At 40.5% G+C, this 14502-nt stretch overlaps 1 protein-coding gene across 1 annotated transcript in view; it reads left to right on the plus strand.

Moving 5' to 3' along the window:
• Nucleotides 1-14502, plus strand: part of diaph3 (diaphanous-related formin 3) — a 251367-nt gene that overhangs the window by 15571 nt on the left and 221294 nt on the right. The window contains exons 2-3 of the mRNA XM_035523093.1: nt 9789-9962; nt 14498-14502. The exon at nt 14498-14502 is cut by the window's right edge and continues 100 nt beyond it. Of these exons, the coding sequence (XP_035378986.1) occupies nt 9789-9962; nt 14498-14502 (179 nt within the window). The remainder of the gene's footprint in view (nt 1-9788; nt 9963-14497) is intronic.

A 14502-nucleotide genomic window follows, 5' to 3' on the forward strand; every position in this document is an offset into this window, starting at 1 on the left:
GGAAGCGTGGCTGGAGTATGCCCAAAATTACGATCTGCAGCGTTGCTTGGTATGTTGCATGTGACTGTCATACGTCTTGCTATAGAGCTCAAGTGTGTAGACAACAAGGCTAGGAAATAATTAATTCTTAAGATTTAACATTTTGTCCTGAGAAATTGTTATGAAATAAATCAGAAGAAAACATATTTTAAGGAAACTGGGTTGAAATACTGTCAGTGTGGGGAGAGCTGGTGTGATAAAATGTGTCTTTGTTTCATAAGAACAAATTCATCATCTTCCAAAAACGTGCTGCATCCGATGAACTTTTGCCATATGGTTTGAATTGTGATCCTCCTGATTTCCTGTCGAAGTACTTCTTCACAGATGTCTCTGTGGCAACAGCTACTTTCTCTTAGGAAAACCCTCCAGAGAAATCACCAGGTCTGCCACAGTTTTTCTTGGTCGATGAGCCAATCTGATTTCACACGGTTCAAAAATGGGGGGACGCTCTCTTGGCCTTTAAGGTGGACGTTGCTAGGGCCATTTTAACAAGGTGACAGGTTGAAGTCCCCATTCCGTTCGGTGAATGTACCACGGATCTTTCCAGACCCCTTCTGCTTTGGGATGGTCCTCTTCAGGAGTGTCTGCTCAGCCTTGGCCCACTCCAAGTTGCTGCCATTTCTAGTGGACACATTATTGAAATGTTTCTGGAGCAGCTGGACCTCACCGTTAGTATAATCAGTTAGGTCGTCACGCCAGTGTTAGGAGGTTCGGCATGCGTACAGCCGCAAGGATTCAAACCTCTCCCAAAGGCGGGCTAGAACATCTGCCATAAAATGCTTTCTGGACCATTTCAGTTTATTTCCAGAATCGTTATAATTCAGACGAAGCCCTCTCTGTATGCAGCTTTCACAGGCTTATCTGAATTTTGGCCTAGCGTACGTGGCCATGTCTTTTCATCTCAAAACCCACAACCCTGCGCCCTCTTTGTCAGTGTGGAAAAAGAAGTCTCAGGGCTTGCATTTGTTTGTATCCACCTTTTAACTTGGGTAGCTTCTGTTTAATTAATGTTGGTATAGTGTGCTGGGTAACACTGCTGTCTCTGCTGTGGCTGACTGGGGTTCAAACCGCACCTGGGCAAGGCTCCTAACACTACAGTTGTCTACCTCTGTAACTTGACTGAAATTGTAAGTCACTTTGGAAAATGTCATCTGGCAGATGCGTGAAATGTACTGTTCACTTGATCCTTGGTTACAGATTCTCTCAGGTGTGTGATAACTGCCTGAAGTTGAAATCCAGGTCTTTTAGAGCTCTGTTAGTCATTTACATATTGGTTTCCATCCACCACTCCAGTAAGTGTCAAGACCCATTTCTCCAACATCTTGGCTCTCTGGTCTAGCTCCCAAGTCCCTCAACTGACTCTCTATATATAGGTATATAAAGAGAGAAACCTGTCAACCAGAGAAAACGTATTACCAACACCCCCCCCCCCCCCCCAAAAAAATAAACGATCCAACTTGGATGTGTAAAACAGACATGTCCACATTAACTGTAGTTCAACCACATTTTCTGTAGCTGTTATTTAGTCTACTTATTAATACTTATATACAACCCTTGTAAAATTGCTCAACCAATTACTGCTCTAGTGCCGGTGGTCTTGTTTTTTATTTAAAATATCTGTGCGACACTGATTGGGATCTTTTTGTATGTGTAAAGCAACATTAGTCTGTAACTACACATCCATTCTTAATTAAAACATGGAAAAAGATGAGCGAAGATGAGAAGAGAAAAGAAATAAATGTGAAGTATATGCAACTGGATAATTAAATTGCAAACCAAGTAATTGTTATTTAAGTGTAAACTAGAGCAATACACCAAAGAGGAATCTGCTCGGAAAAATACACCTTTATTATATTATATACTAGACTAGCTTATTGGTACTAATCTTTCACTGGGTGTGAGTGAAGACTTATGCTTTGCAGAGGTTCTCCTACTGCACTGAACACTAGCCACTGGACAACAGGCTGTGCAGTTAATTTAGCTTAACTGAATTTGCACTCTGGTTTCTTCATCATCACCAAAGGTTGTAATAATGCATTTCTTTTGGGAGTAGACTGGGTGCACCACAATTAAGCGTTTGCAGCTTCAAACCCATCTGGCTTGCGCTACCCGTCAAATGAGAGTGCTAACGCCTCACATGAATTTTCAATGACCGATCTGGAGTATTTAGCCTTGGGCTGTCTATTTGCAGGCAACCTGGTAAATCATAACAATTACTGCAATGCTTTTGCTGTGTTAAAACCCCGTTCAAATGAGTAAGACTCAGGCTGACACTGAGCAAGGTTAGGTGAGTGCCAAAAGTGTAGCCATGTGTGTGACATGTGGTTCAGCACAAGCATACCTTTAGGACTGCACAATGTACTGTTTATGAAGTATAACAACTTTGGACTTTGAAATGTTCTTACCTAGAATGCGGCAGTTAGACCTGTATGTTAAAAAAGCCCTTTAACATATGGGTCTAACATTTCTTTTATGTATTCATTTAAGGCTTGTTTACTGCGAGTGCCAAGACCAATCTTGGGTATTCCAGTTGAGTATTCTCTGGGATGAATTATGATGAATTATGGTATTCGGATGATCCACTGCAGATAACTATAATTGGACTCTAAATAATTTTGTTTAAAATAATGTCATGCTGACATTGTTACCCATATCACATCAAGCGTCCTCCAGTCTTTTTTGTATCGAATTGCAAGTCATGTTTAGGAATCAAATGAGCGGGTTTATCTTTACATCCTGTCTTTGGTCAGTGAGTTATCACAGAACAGAATGTGATTGCTGGCACTTAGTTAAGGTTAACATAACTAGTTACTTTAAACAGTATTTTGCATTTAGAGAGCATCACTGTCTCTCACTAGTTTTAAAATGAAAAATTAATACAATGCTCTTGGATTCTACCGCCTACCTTTTTTGTAAATGGTATGTTTTGTTTGCCACATTTGTTTACATCTAACAATGTCAATATATTTCAGCTCCATTAATGGTGCAAGGCTGATTTTGTTCTGCACGGGCCTGACCTGCCTGTTACACATGTGTATTTGACAGTTGCATTTACCACCTTTTGAATTAGTAGCGCATGTAAATGTTTTGAGGGTGACTATGAAAAAATTTGAGTGATTATTATTATTATTATTATTTTTTTAAATGTTTGCCTTCTGGAATAGGTTTAATATGTTTGCACGGGATGCATCGGGTGACTTAAATAACCGATCTTGCAGGGCACCACTGAGGGCCCAATGCTACGCTGGGGGCCGACAGTGTGAAGGTTTTTTTGTCCGTGTGTTCTTGTACGCTTTTGTAAACAACATAAGCAAAGCGTTTCTGTGCAACGCTAATGCATTGTTTTGGAAGTCCACCGGCTCAAATTGACAGATTTGGTCAGTGCAATTTGGTCGTCAATCCAGCGTTGAGGTGCTACTGCCGCAGACGATCATGTCACAAAGGAACATTGCTTATTTACTTCTGGCCAGTTTCCCCCCCCCTTTTTTTTTGACAGGGGAGTTTTTCTAAATGCTAGTTTGACTTTTCCTTAAAAAAAAAAAAGACTCAGAAATGGTTGTGAAGTTGAGAGATATAGGATATCATGGAAGTAACACAATATAGCAATATAAACTAATTATAGTACAATAGGTGATGCATGATACAATTATATGTAGAAGTAATATACATATGTGTGTGTGTGTGTGTGTATGTATGTATATATATATATATATATATAAAATATTAAAAACTGATATATATACACCAGTATTAACATCTACAGAGAGCAAGAGAGAATATGAATCACATCACTAATGGGCACCATTCATTGGACTGGAGAAATAACTCACTGAACACCCACTGAAATTCCTCCTTCTTTCTATCTCCCACACACTCTTCCTTTTCTCTCTTTTTCTTTCTTCCTCTGTCCATTTCTCTCTCTGTCTTTTTCTTTCCTGACACATTCTCTTTTTGTTCCTTGTTCTTTTTCCACAGAGTTCCTAAATAGAATGCAAATGGTAATCCTAGAAACTATGTTGACAGGTTGACATGTACTTCCATCCTTGTGGATTTTATGCTAATTAAAAGCAAAAATATTGATTGATATCTGTAACTCCGTTGTGTACTGCACTAGCATTAGGAAGCAAAATGTAGTCTAACCTTTCCCGGTCAACACATTCACGCCCAGATGGGAAATGTTGGCTGCGGGGCTTGGTTCAACTCCCACATCAATGCCACATCCATTGTTACCCAGTGTAAGTGTGGTAAGACACACTCTTCTGGCTTGTCTTAATGTGAGTTTGTATGCGTGTCTGAGAGATGGCATGTCTGAGCCACGACATTTCAAGTCTGCAAGTTCGTGTAAGGGAGAAAGCACAACAGTTAGAGTATGAAATTCTTGTGTAGGGTGGTTATGTGAATTTTTCATGAGATGATGCTCAACTAATCAAATATCAGGATGACAAGTTTCCCTGGAACAATGTGTGCTTGTTCACCTGGCTCTGCTTTTACCTCTTGTTAACTAAACTCTAAACTGACATGACTTCCTTTTTTAAACCCTCTTTTTTTTTGTGTGTGTGTGTGTGTGTGTGTGTGTGTGTGTGTGTGTGTGTGTGTGTGTGTGTGTGTGTGTGTCCAAGTTGGAAAGGGCTTAAAATTATGTTTGGTCATGGGCATTTTTATTGTAACAGCTTTCTCAGTCAGATAGGAGCATCCTCATTGCTTGTTCACATCACGTTTTCATTCTCTCTCTCTCTCTCTCTCTCTCTCTCTCTCTCTCTCTCTCTCTCTCTCTCTCTCTCTCTCTCTCTCTCTCGCTCCCCCTCCCTGGACTCCTTGACTACTCTAGTAAACAAAAAAAAAACACTTGTTGTGCCTGATTAGCAGTAATACAGTTTGGACAAGTTATACTGCAGCTATTTTGAATTAATTTGGTGAGAGTTTTCCCTCATCGATGTGGAGAGATTTGTGGCCCCCATACGTACTTGAGCTAGGGCCCTCAGGGAAATCAACAGTTAACCTGTGGCAGGATTTGTCATTCTTGCCCTGGTGGTCAGGTATTAGCAGCACTGCAGGCTTGTGTAGTACTTGCATCCTCAGCTGAGGTGCTTGGGAATGAGTGCTTTGTCCCCAACGGACCCTCCTTCCCTTTTCCCAGTGGTTTAAATGCACCGCTTCCATATGCATAAAGTTTATTATAGTACTTTCATTGCTTATGTAGTATGCCCTGCATGGTGTGTGTCTAATGTATCATTTTTAATTGATCTAATTATTCTTTTTGAATATGCAACAGCAGATATAAGGCATATGTTTTAATGATGGGGGGGGGGGGACGACACTCTTGATTTATCAAATGAAGACCTGTTCTAACACCCCTTTTCTCTTCCCTTGCTTGTAGCCCTTAAATATCCGATCACTTACTGATGATGTGGTAAGATTTCTCCTTCATTCGGTTGATTTCTCGCACTTTTAATTGTGTATGGAAAGTGCAGTGCAAATAAATTGGTTTGCCTTCTAATGCCTTAGTGCGTCTTTCTCCAACATCAAACAACAAAGTTTGCTGTGATTCTCTGTATATGGTATTTGGGTTAATCCCTGAAAAGAAACTTATCTACTAACTGTTAAAAGAAAGTTGATTTATTATTCTTGATTTATTATTATTATTATTATTATTATTATTCTTTTTTGATAGCAGAATATTTAAATATTGCATGCTTTAATTGAGATGGTATTGACATGAAGAGCTGTTGTAAGTAAACAGGCCACTGAAAACATGCACAAGTTTCTTAGAGCGTTGAACAAGAGATTGGTGACAGCTACTGTTCTTGTGTTTCCACTAATGCTGTAAAGGTTCTATTAACAAAAAGCATGTTTTGACCTACTCTTCATGTAAATAAGGCTCATGCCAATGTATAGGGGTGTAACGATACACTCTCTCCATGATTCACCATAGTGGATTAATTCATGATATTTGAAACTAAAAATTTAGAAGAAAAAAAAATTAAGTGTGGAAACAATGCAATACACATTTTCTTGTGTAAATAGTTAAACTAAAATAATCTTTTGTCCCCTGCAATTAAAATAAATTAGGAGCAGAAGTTTACAATTGTAAACAAAATGTACTGTAAACAAATATATGGTGTAGCTTCACCATATATTAAATAGCCAGTTAAAGCCTTCCTTTTTATTTCTGAAGCATAAATAATGCAAAATGCTGTGCAAATATTAAACCAGAATATCTATTCACTTACAGTTAAAAATAGATACAAAGAAATTTGATGGAACATTGGTTTATAACATGCTATAGTATCAAAATGTGCTATTGTAACAGCTTCGCCATAGTACGACCTCTGGTGCTCAAACTGCACGTTCTGTTTATCGTCCATTGTCATAATTCTGCATTGTCATGAATCGTGACACAGTGTATCATTATAGCCTTAGCACTGTCTTAAATTCATATTGATGGTAAGTGTAACACATTTCATTGGACACTCTCTGAAAATCTATTCCGGATTATATGGGGCAGTGGTAGCTCAGTGGTTAATGTACTTGACTAGTAATCAGAAGGTTTCTGGTTCAAGACCCACCTCTGCCAAGTTGCCACTGTTGGACCCTTGAGCATGACCCCTAATCCTCAATTACTCAAGTTGTATTCAGTCATAATTGTAAGCCGCTTTGGATAAAAGCGTTAGCTAAATGCCAATGCAATATTGTATTTGAGGTGATGAGTTATGTGATTGATTGATTGATAGATATAGTTAATTGTTCTAATGTCTTGAGGGTGTGGAAATTGTTCAGCAGTTGAACACATTTTAATAATTGATTTTTAAGTGATCAGTTGGTCTTGGATCAGAGTTTCAGGCTGAGCGAGTGATTGGATTGGAGAAATACTCTTCCCTTAATCGTCTTTCCGAGCCGGGTGGCACGCATGTCCGGCTACAGTGCCAGATGCTTATCTTGCTCCCTATTTATTTCAAGTCGTAAGAGAATCGTGAAAACATTGCATCACATGGACTTTTTTGTAGCAGGTAATTAGTTCTTAGACTTATTTATAAATAAAATAAAGTAAGAAACAATTAGTAAGTAGTTTGTTTATTCATGTACCACTGAACCCATATAACTTTTGACCCTTATGAAATACATGGTTGAAAGATGTTTGAAACACAATCTTCCCTTCTCCTCCCGGCCCTGCAGGTGTGATGATCAGGTTCTGAGAGCTCTTCAGCATTGCCTCTGGCGACCCGTACATTTGTATACATTATTATTGTGTTACAGTTTTGATTGCTGTGTTTTAATGCACAGGATAACCGTGCTCGTGATCCTGTGAATACTGAATGGGGAATGTGAGTCTTCGCGTTTATATCCAGAAAGCCCTTCTTTTTACCATGGCAACCGGGCAGGGTTTGATTTGAGGTTAGATAATATGAATTCAATTTATAATGAGAGAGAGTGATGAAGTTCTATAAAGATGGTGACTAAAAATGTGTGCACAAGGGTGTGTCTGATTTTTAATATCAAACCCATTCAATATTGAGCAAATGTATAAGTTAAGGCACTGAAATAAGCCAACGTGACTTATGTATTCAATGGAACAATTCAGTAAGAGTGAAATGTCACTGACAGACTCTGAATTTGAGTGTTGTCGTCTTGAGCCTTATGTTCAGAGCAGAGCATTTATTAAACCTCCACAAACCTGGTATCAAAGCTCACCATTTGGTTCTGTATCTCCAAGCTGTAGATGACGGTAATGAAACGTTTTGAATATGGGACCATGGGTCAGCCAATAGATCGGCCAGTCAATTTAAACAGCACTGGGTCTACTTATCAATGGAATTCAATGGCCAGTTCTCACTCGCTCTGCAGATAGCAACACCCCTGGCATTTAGCGTCACAGTCGTCTTCACCCCGCCGCTTTCTGCCACGTCTCATTCCGCTCTCTTTCCTCTGGACTGTCCCATTTGCTCCTACCGTTCATCCGTTCATCAGCCTTTCTCTGTCCTAGACTCCCTCCATCCTTTTCTCCTCTTTTATCCTACCAAGCCTTCTCCTCTTTACTCCTCCTATCTGCTGTCTTCCTTATTTCTTAAGCTCCACTTGTTTTCTTAAAATGCGCATTGTTCGTTTGCTGTTATCGATTGGCATAAAAATGTGTTTTTGTTTGTGTTGGGTTGGTATTGATTCAGGTGGTCTCTCGATGCCAGAGGGAGTGTAGACTCTGGAATAGGTTAATCGGTGTTATTATGTGTTTGGCTCATTTAGCGCATGTGCTCCAAAGCCAGAGATTGGGGGACTTTCTACTTGATGGACGGAGTTGGACGAACAAATACCAGATATGGTATCATGGTACATGATAATCATTTCTGGACTGACAGATTAATGCTTTCTTTATAACTAGGCTGGGTAATTTCATTAATAGATGAAACAAAGCTCGAGGCAGTTTCTGGCAATGGCAGTGTTGTATGGAGGTAAATGGTTTTGGTGTATGGAGCTTTCTCAGGTGTGTTTGATGTGTGAGGTAATGGAGAGGGATTCTTGGGGGCCATGGGGCTGGATATGGAGGGGGCTGGGGGGGTTGGAGGTGAGGGCAGAATTGCTTAAGAGGTGCCTGATGGAGTGAATAGGAGAAAAGAGGGGAGTGGACCCATTAGTAATAACATCAAAGGATCCGTCACAGACAGGAGAGGGGGGAGAGGGGACGTTGTGGGTGAGTGAGCTGTAGCCGCATGGACACCTAAACAACCCAGAGAAGCACTTCATCATCCTGGCTGAGCCTGTGTCAGTGCCTTATGATGTCTGCTGCTGCTATCAAGGTGGCGCTTCCACGTCTTTATTTATCTGTTCTCTCATAACCACGGCTGAATAGCAAACTGCCTCCTTCCTCGTCTGGGGATGATGATGCTCTGTGATTTAAACCGATCTGTGTCATCATTCAAAGTTATGCTGGGCGCCTAAGGGCAGCAGCACAGCAAATTAGACCGACGGGAACGTCGACAGGCATTACCCTCCTTGCTCCTAGGTCCTTCCTTGCTAGACCCCACCCGGACCTGCAGCGGTGACACGCCACATGCCCCCCTCCCGATCCTGTGACACGCCCCATGTCCTGTGCCCTTTCATTAATTTCATTAATGTTGTTGCATTGTTTCATTAATTTCACATCAGAGACAGTGCTGATTATCTGAGCACTCTACTCCTTTCTTGGTGAGAAAGCGGGTGGCTTCCATGAAAATATTCTTCAAGATAAGTGCCAGTAATTTACCCTGTTCAGAAAGAAAGGGAAGGAAAAATGAGTGAAAATAAACCACCTACCTTATCACCCAACAATGACATCTCAATCCCTAACTCCCTGCAGTCACCGGAGGGGGAATGCAAGCACAAGAAGCTCCCTGACAGATCTAATCCAATTAGGAAATCTTTATCAGGGATTATGTGATGGGGAGTACCCGGGGCAGGTATCGATATCAATCGGTGTAGGGTTGCAGGGACACTGCAGGCTGAGAATGTTTCTCAGGAAAGCAAAAAGACTCTTGAGACTTCAGCCCATTAACATTACTGAAAGGTATGGGTTTTTTTATGTAAGGATCATTATTTACTAATAATATTAATAAATATTGTTCTCAGCATACTTATTATGGCCATCTTCATCGCTGATGTCTTCCATCATCATTGCAGATGTTATGTCCGGGTGCTTTTCTGTGGGCTGTGAACTGAGGCAGTGATGAGACAACCTTTGCACTAATGACCGATCTGTTCTGGTGTGATCCTACTGACAGATGGACCGATTTGCGAGCATCCGTATGCCGGGCACCAAGAAGGAGAGGCCTCACCTTCCCCACGTGACCAAGCCCACCGGCGCCAGTGATTGGTCCAACTCCTCAGAGTTTGAGGCGCTCTCCTCCAGGATCACCTCGGAGAAGGAGATCCTCGCTCTCTTTGAGAAGATGATGGTAAGCTTGGAAGTCCAAACGACTTGTGCATGTCCCTGTGTGATTGGTCTGAAACAGAAGATAAGGTTTCAGATATTCGTCATGTCAGTTTATATTATGATGTTCATTAAAGTCTATTTTGCTTTTTTGTTTTCCTTTGCTTGCTTGCTTTATTTAAGAAAATTAGGTTCTGGGTGAATTTCTTTGCTGTTTATTCAAAAACCCGTCCAGTATGACACATGATTCGACATGTTTCATTAATCCAGTACACTGCTTCAGTCTTTAGCCTTCTCTCACCAGCTGAGCAATTCTTCAACAGTTTCATTCTGACAATGCACTTATTTTAAAAACTTCAGGTTTGGTTTATTATTGGTCACTTATCATTTTAACCATATTAAGATTAAAATCCATAGTAAATGACCTTTTAAAACATCTGAAGAAATGCGTATAGCTCTTTTTGGATTCTTTTTATAAGTTTTGTTGTTGCCTAATGCAGTGACTCAACATGAGTGTCAGTCTGGTTGTGATGTATGGCTTTCTGCGTATTATCAGAGATCTTATAGACAAGTCCTCTCGGTGGCCATCTTGGCAACACCCCTGGGCAGTTATTTCAAGTCCTACAAAACCAGGCTCCTCTGTCTCTGATATACTCGAACAGTAGCTGAAATATCATTTCAAATACAGATTTACATAAATCTCAGGCACGAGCTAAAAAGAATGGCACAAAAGACTGGGCTCTTTTGCTCTAATAACCCACACAAATATTTTTCAGGTCGTTCCAGCTTTTACTCATGCACAACAAAAGGGACAAAGATTTGCGGACACCGAATGTAGAATATGATGGGCCTATCTTTTTTCTGGCTACTCCTTAGCCCGACAAGACGACTGATTCTTTTTATAGAAGGCGGGACTTGTGCTACAGCTGCCATGTAGAGAATTATGAGCTTTCCAATCATTTTTGTAGCCAGTGGCTGTTCTCCTTGTGTTAGATGGTTCTCCCTGTTTGTGCAGACTCTACTGAGTCTCCCTGTTTTACCCTTCAAATTAAATGAATATAAGCCAATGTCTTAATGCACTGAATCTCTGTCTCTCTTGCGCTCTTGTTCAAATTCGTTATTCATATATATATATATAAATAATATGCACGCTAATTTGGCAGTAAACTGTATGAAGCACAATTGGGATTTAATCAAATTTCTGTTAGTGCCTTGCTTGCGCACATTTTTCTGTTTGTACACGGCCCTTATGACTGTGAAAGCCTTTTGTACCTTTGTGGGCGTGTTCGGCACCCTGTGTCGCACATCTCTGAGCCGCTACAGAAGAAGCTGTTGGGAAGTGAGGATGAGCGTGGGCACTGGGGGCAGACACATGGTCGTTAGTTATGGCGCGCGGGACTTTGGATTCATGAGCGTGGCATGCGGGCTGACAAGGTGCAAGGCGGTAATAGATGCCTCTGTGCCTCGCTCTGCGCCTCACTCGTACCTTAGCCTCTCGTCTCGCGCAGGCGCCACCGCCCTACCGTGAGTCCGTGACAGCTCTCGAAATGCTCTGCTTATCCATCACATCACGAAAGCAGTGTGAAATGCAGAAAAGTCCAAGGCAGAGGAATCAAGTTAGCGGGCGGACTTGGAAGGTTCTATTCAACAGCTTTGAGCTGATAAACAATACTATCAGACATTTTGATCATTTAAATTAGGGAGGATATTAAGCAGCTTATTGCACTGTTGCTTTTTCTCTGTTGCCATGTAACTTTTTTTTAAACAGCTTCTTTATTTCACCATTCTCTTTGTAGAAGCATTTAAATCTATGGTTAGTTAAAAATGTATACAGTAAAACATTCTGCATTTAATTTTATATTTATAGAAATTATTTATTTTTAAAATGTCCCTGCTACTCATGGCATGGATTTTCGAATAAAACAATGCAACTCAGTACCCGAGAATTCTTTGGTATAGAGTAAAAAAATATTATGATAGCTTGATCAATCAATACTTTATTGATCCCAAAGTAAATTTAGCAACCAGTAACATGGTACACATCAATAAAATGGAGACAAGGAGTACACCATGTTAGGCACAAACATTGCGGAGTGATGTGGAATACCCTCAAGTACCCAATGTACAGAGAGATGAATGCACAGTCAACACGTTTACATGCGTGTGCTAATAGGCACTAGAGCAGTAGTCATATAGTGTTTAGATAAACTGGTGTTCCGGGGCACTGGACTTCTTCCCAAATGTCCCTGACAAGCTGTGAGGTATGTGAGGTGTGCCTCCCCCATGTACAGTGTATGTACATATGAAGTATTTCTCCAAAATTTACATTATGTACATATATACATACATATGAGTACATATACTCTTATCTTATAGGTATCTGTGCAACACTTTTCTTGTTATTTACACATATACGTCCTATATAAAATGGACAAGTTTGTCCAGAAGCAGGGTGTGAATGTGCCAATATTTTTGTTTTCCCAACCGAACGTGGAGGAACACACCCTGGAGAACATGAGGAATATAGCAGTTCCTGTCTGAAGTAGTTTGTATTAAAACTTTACATCAGTAATGACTGGGAAGCTATATAGAGAAATCAAACCCCCTTTTCTTTAACATGGTAATGTTTGGTTCTTTGTTTGTTTGTTTTTGTTTGTTTGTTTGTTTTTTAGATTTACTGTGATATTTCTAACATTTGATAATCATGCGACGTCATGCAAAATGTGCAACACGGTATTCATAAAGTAACCGTGGCAATAATTAGTGTACTGTGTCAACTTAATGTTGTGCTAAAATCATGTGTGTTAACACCTATCAAAACCGGTATGTAAATGACTTCGTGCATATTAAAGACCAACGCCCAGAGACAGATGATTGCTATCCGCAGTCATGAAACCAGTGGAACACAGAAAACTGGCAGTTTATATTAAAATGTGATGCGTTTGTAACTTTCACCAAGATGGGAACTGCATGGCTGCGTGGAGTTGATGACTTTATTACATCTCAATCACAGAAAAACAGCAAAATCATGTTTCTCCTCAGTCTAAATCTGTTTATAATTTCTTCCTTTGTAACACACAAATTTGAAATTCTTGTAGCAGAAGTTTGTGGCATCTTGCTTAAACAAGTCACGTTCCTCTTCATGCGCTACTGTAGCAGTTGCTGTGTTTGCCGTCATGCTCACTCCAAACATCCTTTTAAAATAAATTTATGATTAGCTAAATGGATGTGTGCGCCGAATTTTGATGTCTTGCCTGTGTGATCAAACATTAGAGAAAAGATCACCCAATCCACACTGGCTTCTTACTGGGACATTCACTGTCGGACAGGATCAGACGGCGTGCGTCCTTTTGCGGAGTACGCTGACGTCATATACGGTGCTACCACATTTTATCATTTGCACATCGCGCTAACAGTGAAAAATGCTGGCAAGTCACATTAATGAACTTGGGACACATTACCCAGGTGCTATTAATGTCACTGTTTTGACCCTGCTATCTCTCTTTAGTCCCCCATCACTCTCCCACAGAGATGCAGTTCAATTACATACTGGCTGCATGGACAAGATCATATAAGTCAACCAGATGAAGGGTCGTGTAACGCTCACACGACCTTACCGGCCCGTTGTTGAATCTGCAGCACGATGATAATATCGTTTATGCTTTAATTTTGGAGATGATGATGATAATTGTGTTTAAGTTTACGTTATTTCACAAGCGTAATGTTCAGCTCGGCCTTCCTTTTCTGTTGTTAGCCTAAATGTTTTTGTTTGTTTTTCTTAGCTCTTGCTATCTGCAGAAAACATCTCAGTGATGCACACTGTGTGTCTGCCTGCCTGCCTGTCTCTCTGTCTGTGTCTCCTGAATCATGGGATTCGAATATAAAAAGTATTGGCCCAGTTGCTCATGTAAATTTGTTAGAGATTAAAATTCAACTGGAATAAAAACTGCTGATCTAGAAGATGGTGAAGAATTTTAATTTTAATACACCTTTTTGGAACATGCAGTGTAATCTCTTATTAACTATTTACAGCAAGCTTTTGGATTTTGAGTATTGGTCATACCTTTTGCCTAAGTGATCCGTGTCTGGCTTGATCGGTCTGTTGCGTCACGCTTCTCTTTCCCTCGTTTTCTAATATTCTCCTCTCGCGATCTCGGGACCTGGTTTAGGCCAGCGTGACCTCGCGACTTTGCTAATTGCAGCAGCGCTGGTGCACTGTGTTCCTCTCTTTCCTGCAGTCATTTGGTTTTATCTGTCCTTTGATCGTCGCCTCTTGGCAGGTTTTGATCTGGCGTCTACCTGGGGAATCTAACAGGGCCGTTTGGTGTGATGGGATATTAACGGGAAAGCTAAGAACTCACAGATTTAATTAATTTTGCTGACAGCCATACAAATGAGCACCAGACTATCATTTTGTTGCATTTGTATTTGTGTGTCTTTCCTCACTAACTTCTGTTTCTCTCATGGTGATAAATATTCACTTGAGGCCTTTGCAGCAGAGGGTTGCAAGGTACCTTTGTGTTTGACCCTTCTCCTCACTGCGCACTCTCTCATCTCTAGGAGGA

The sequence above is a fragment of the Electrophorus electricus genome, chromosome 26 (genome assembly GCF_013358815.1).
Source record: "Electrophorus electricus isolate fEleEle1 chromosome 26, fEleEle1.pri, whole genome shotgun sequence".
NCBI classification, from domain to species: domain Eukaryota; kingdom Metazoa; phylum Chordata; class Actinopteri; order Gymnotiformes; family Gymnotidae; genus Electrophorus; species Electrophorus electricus.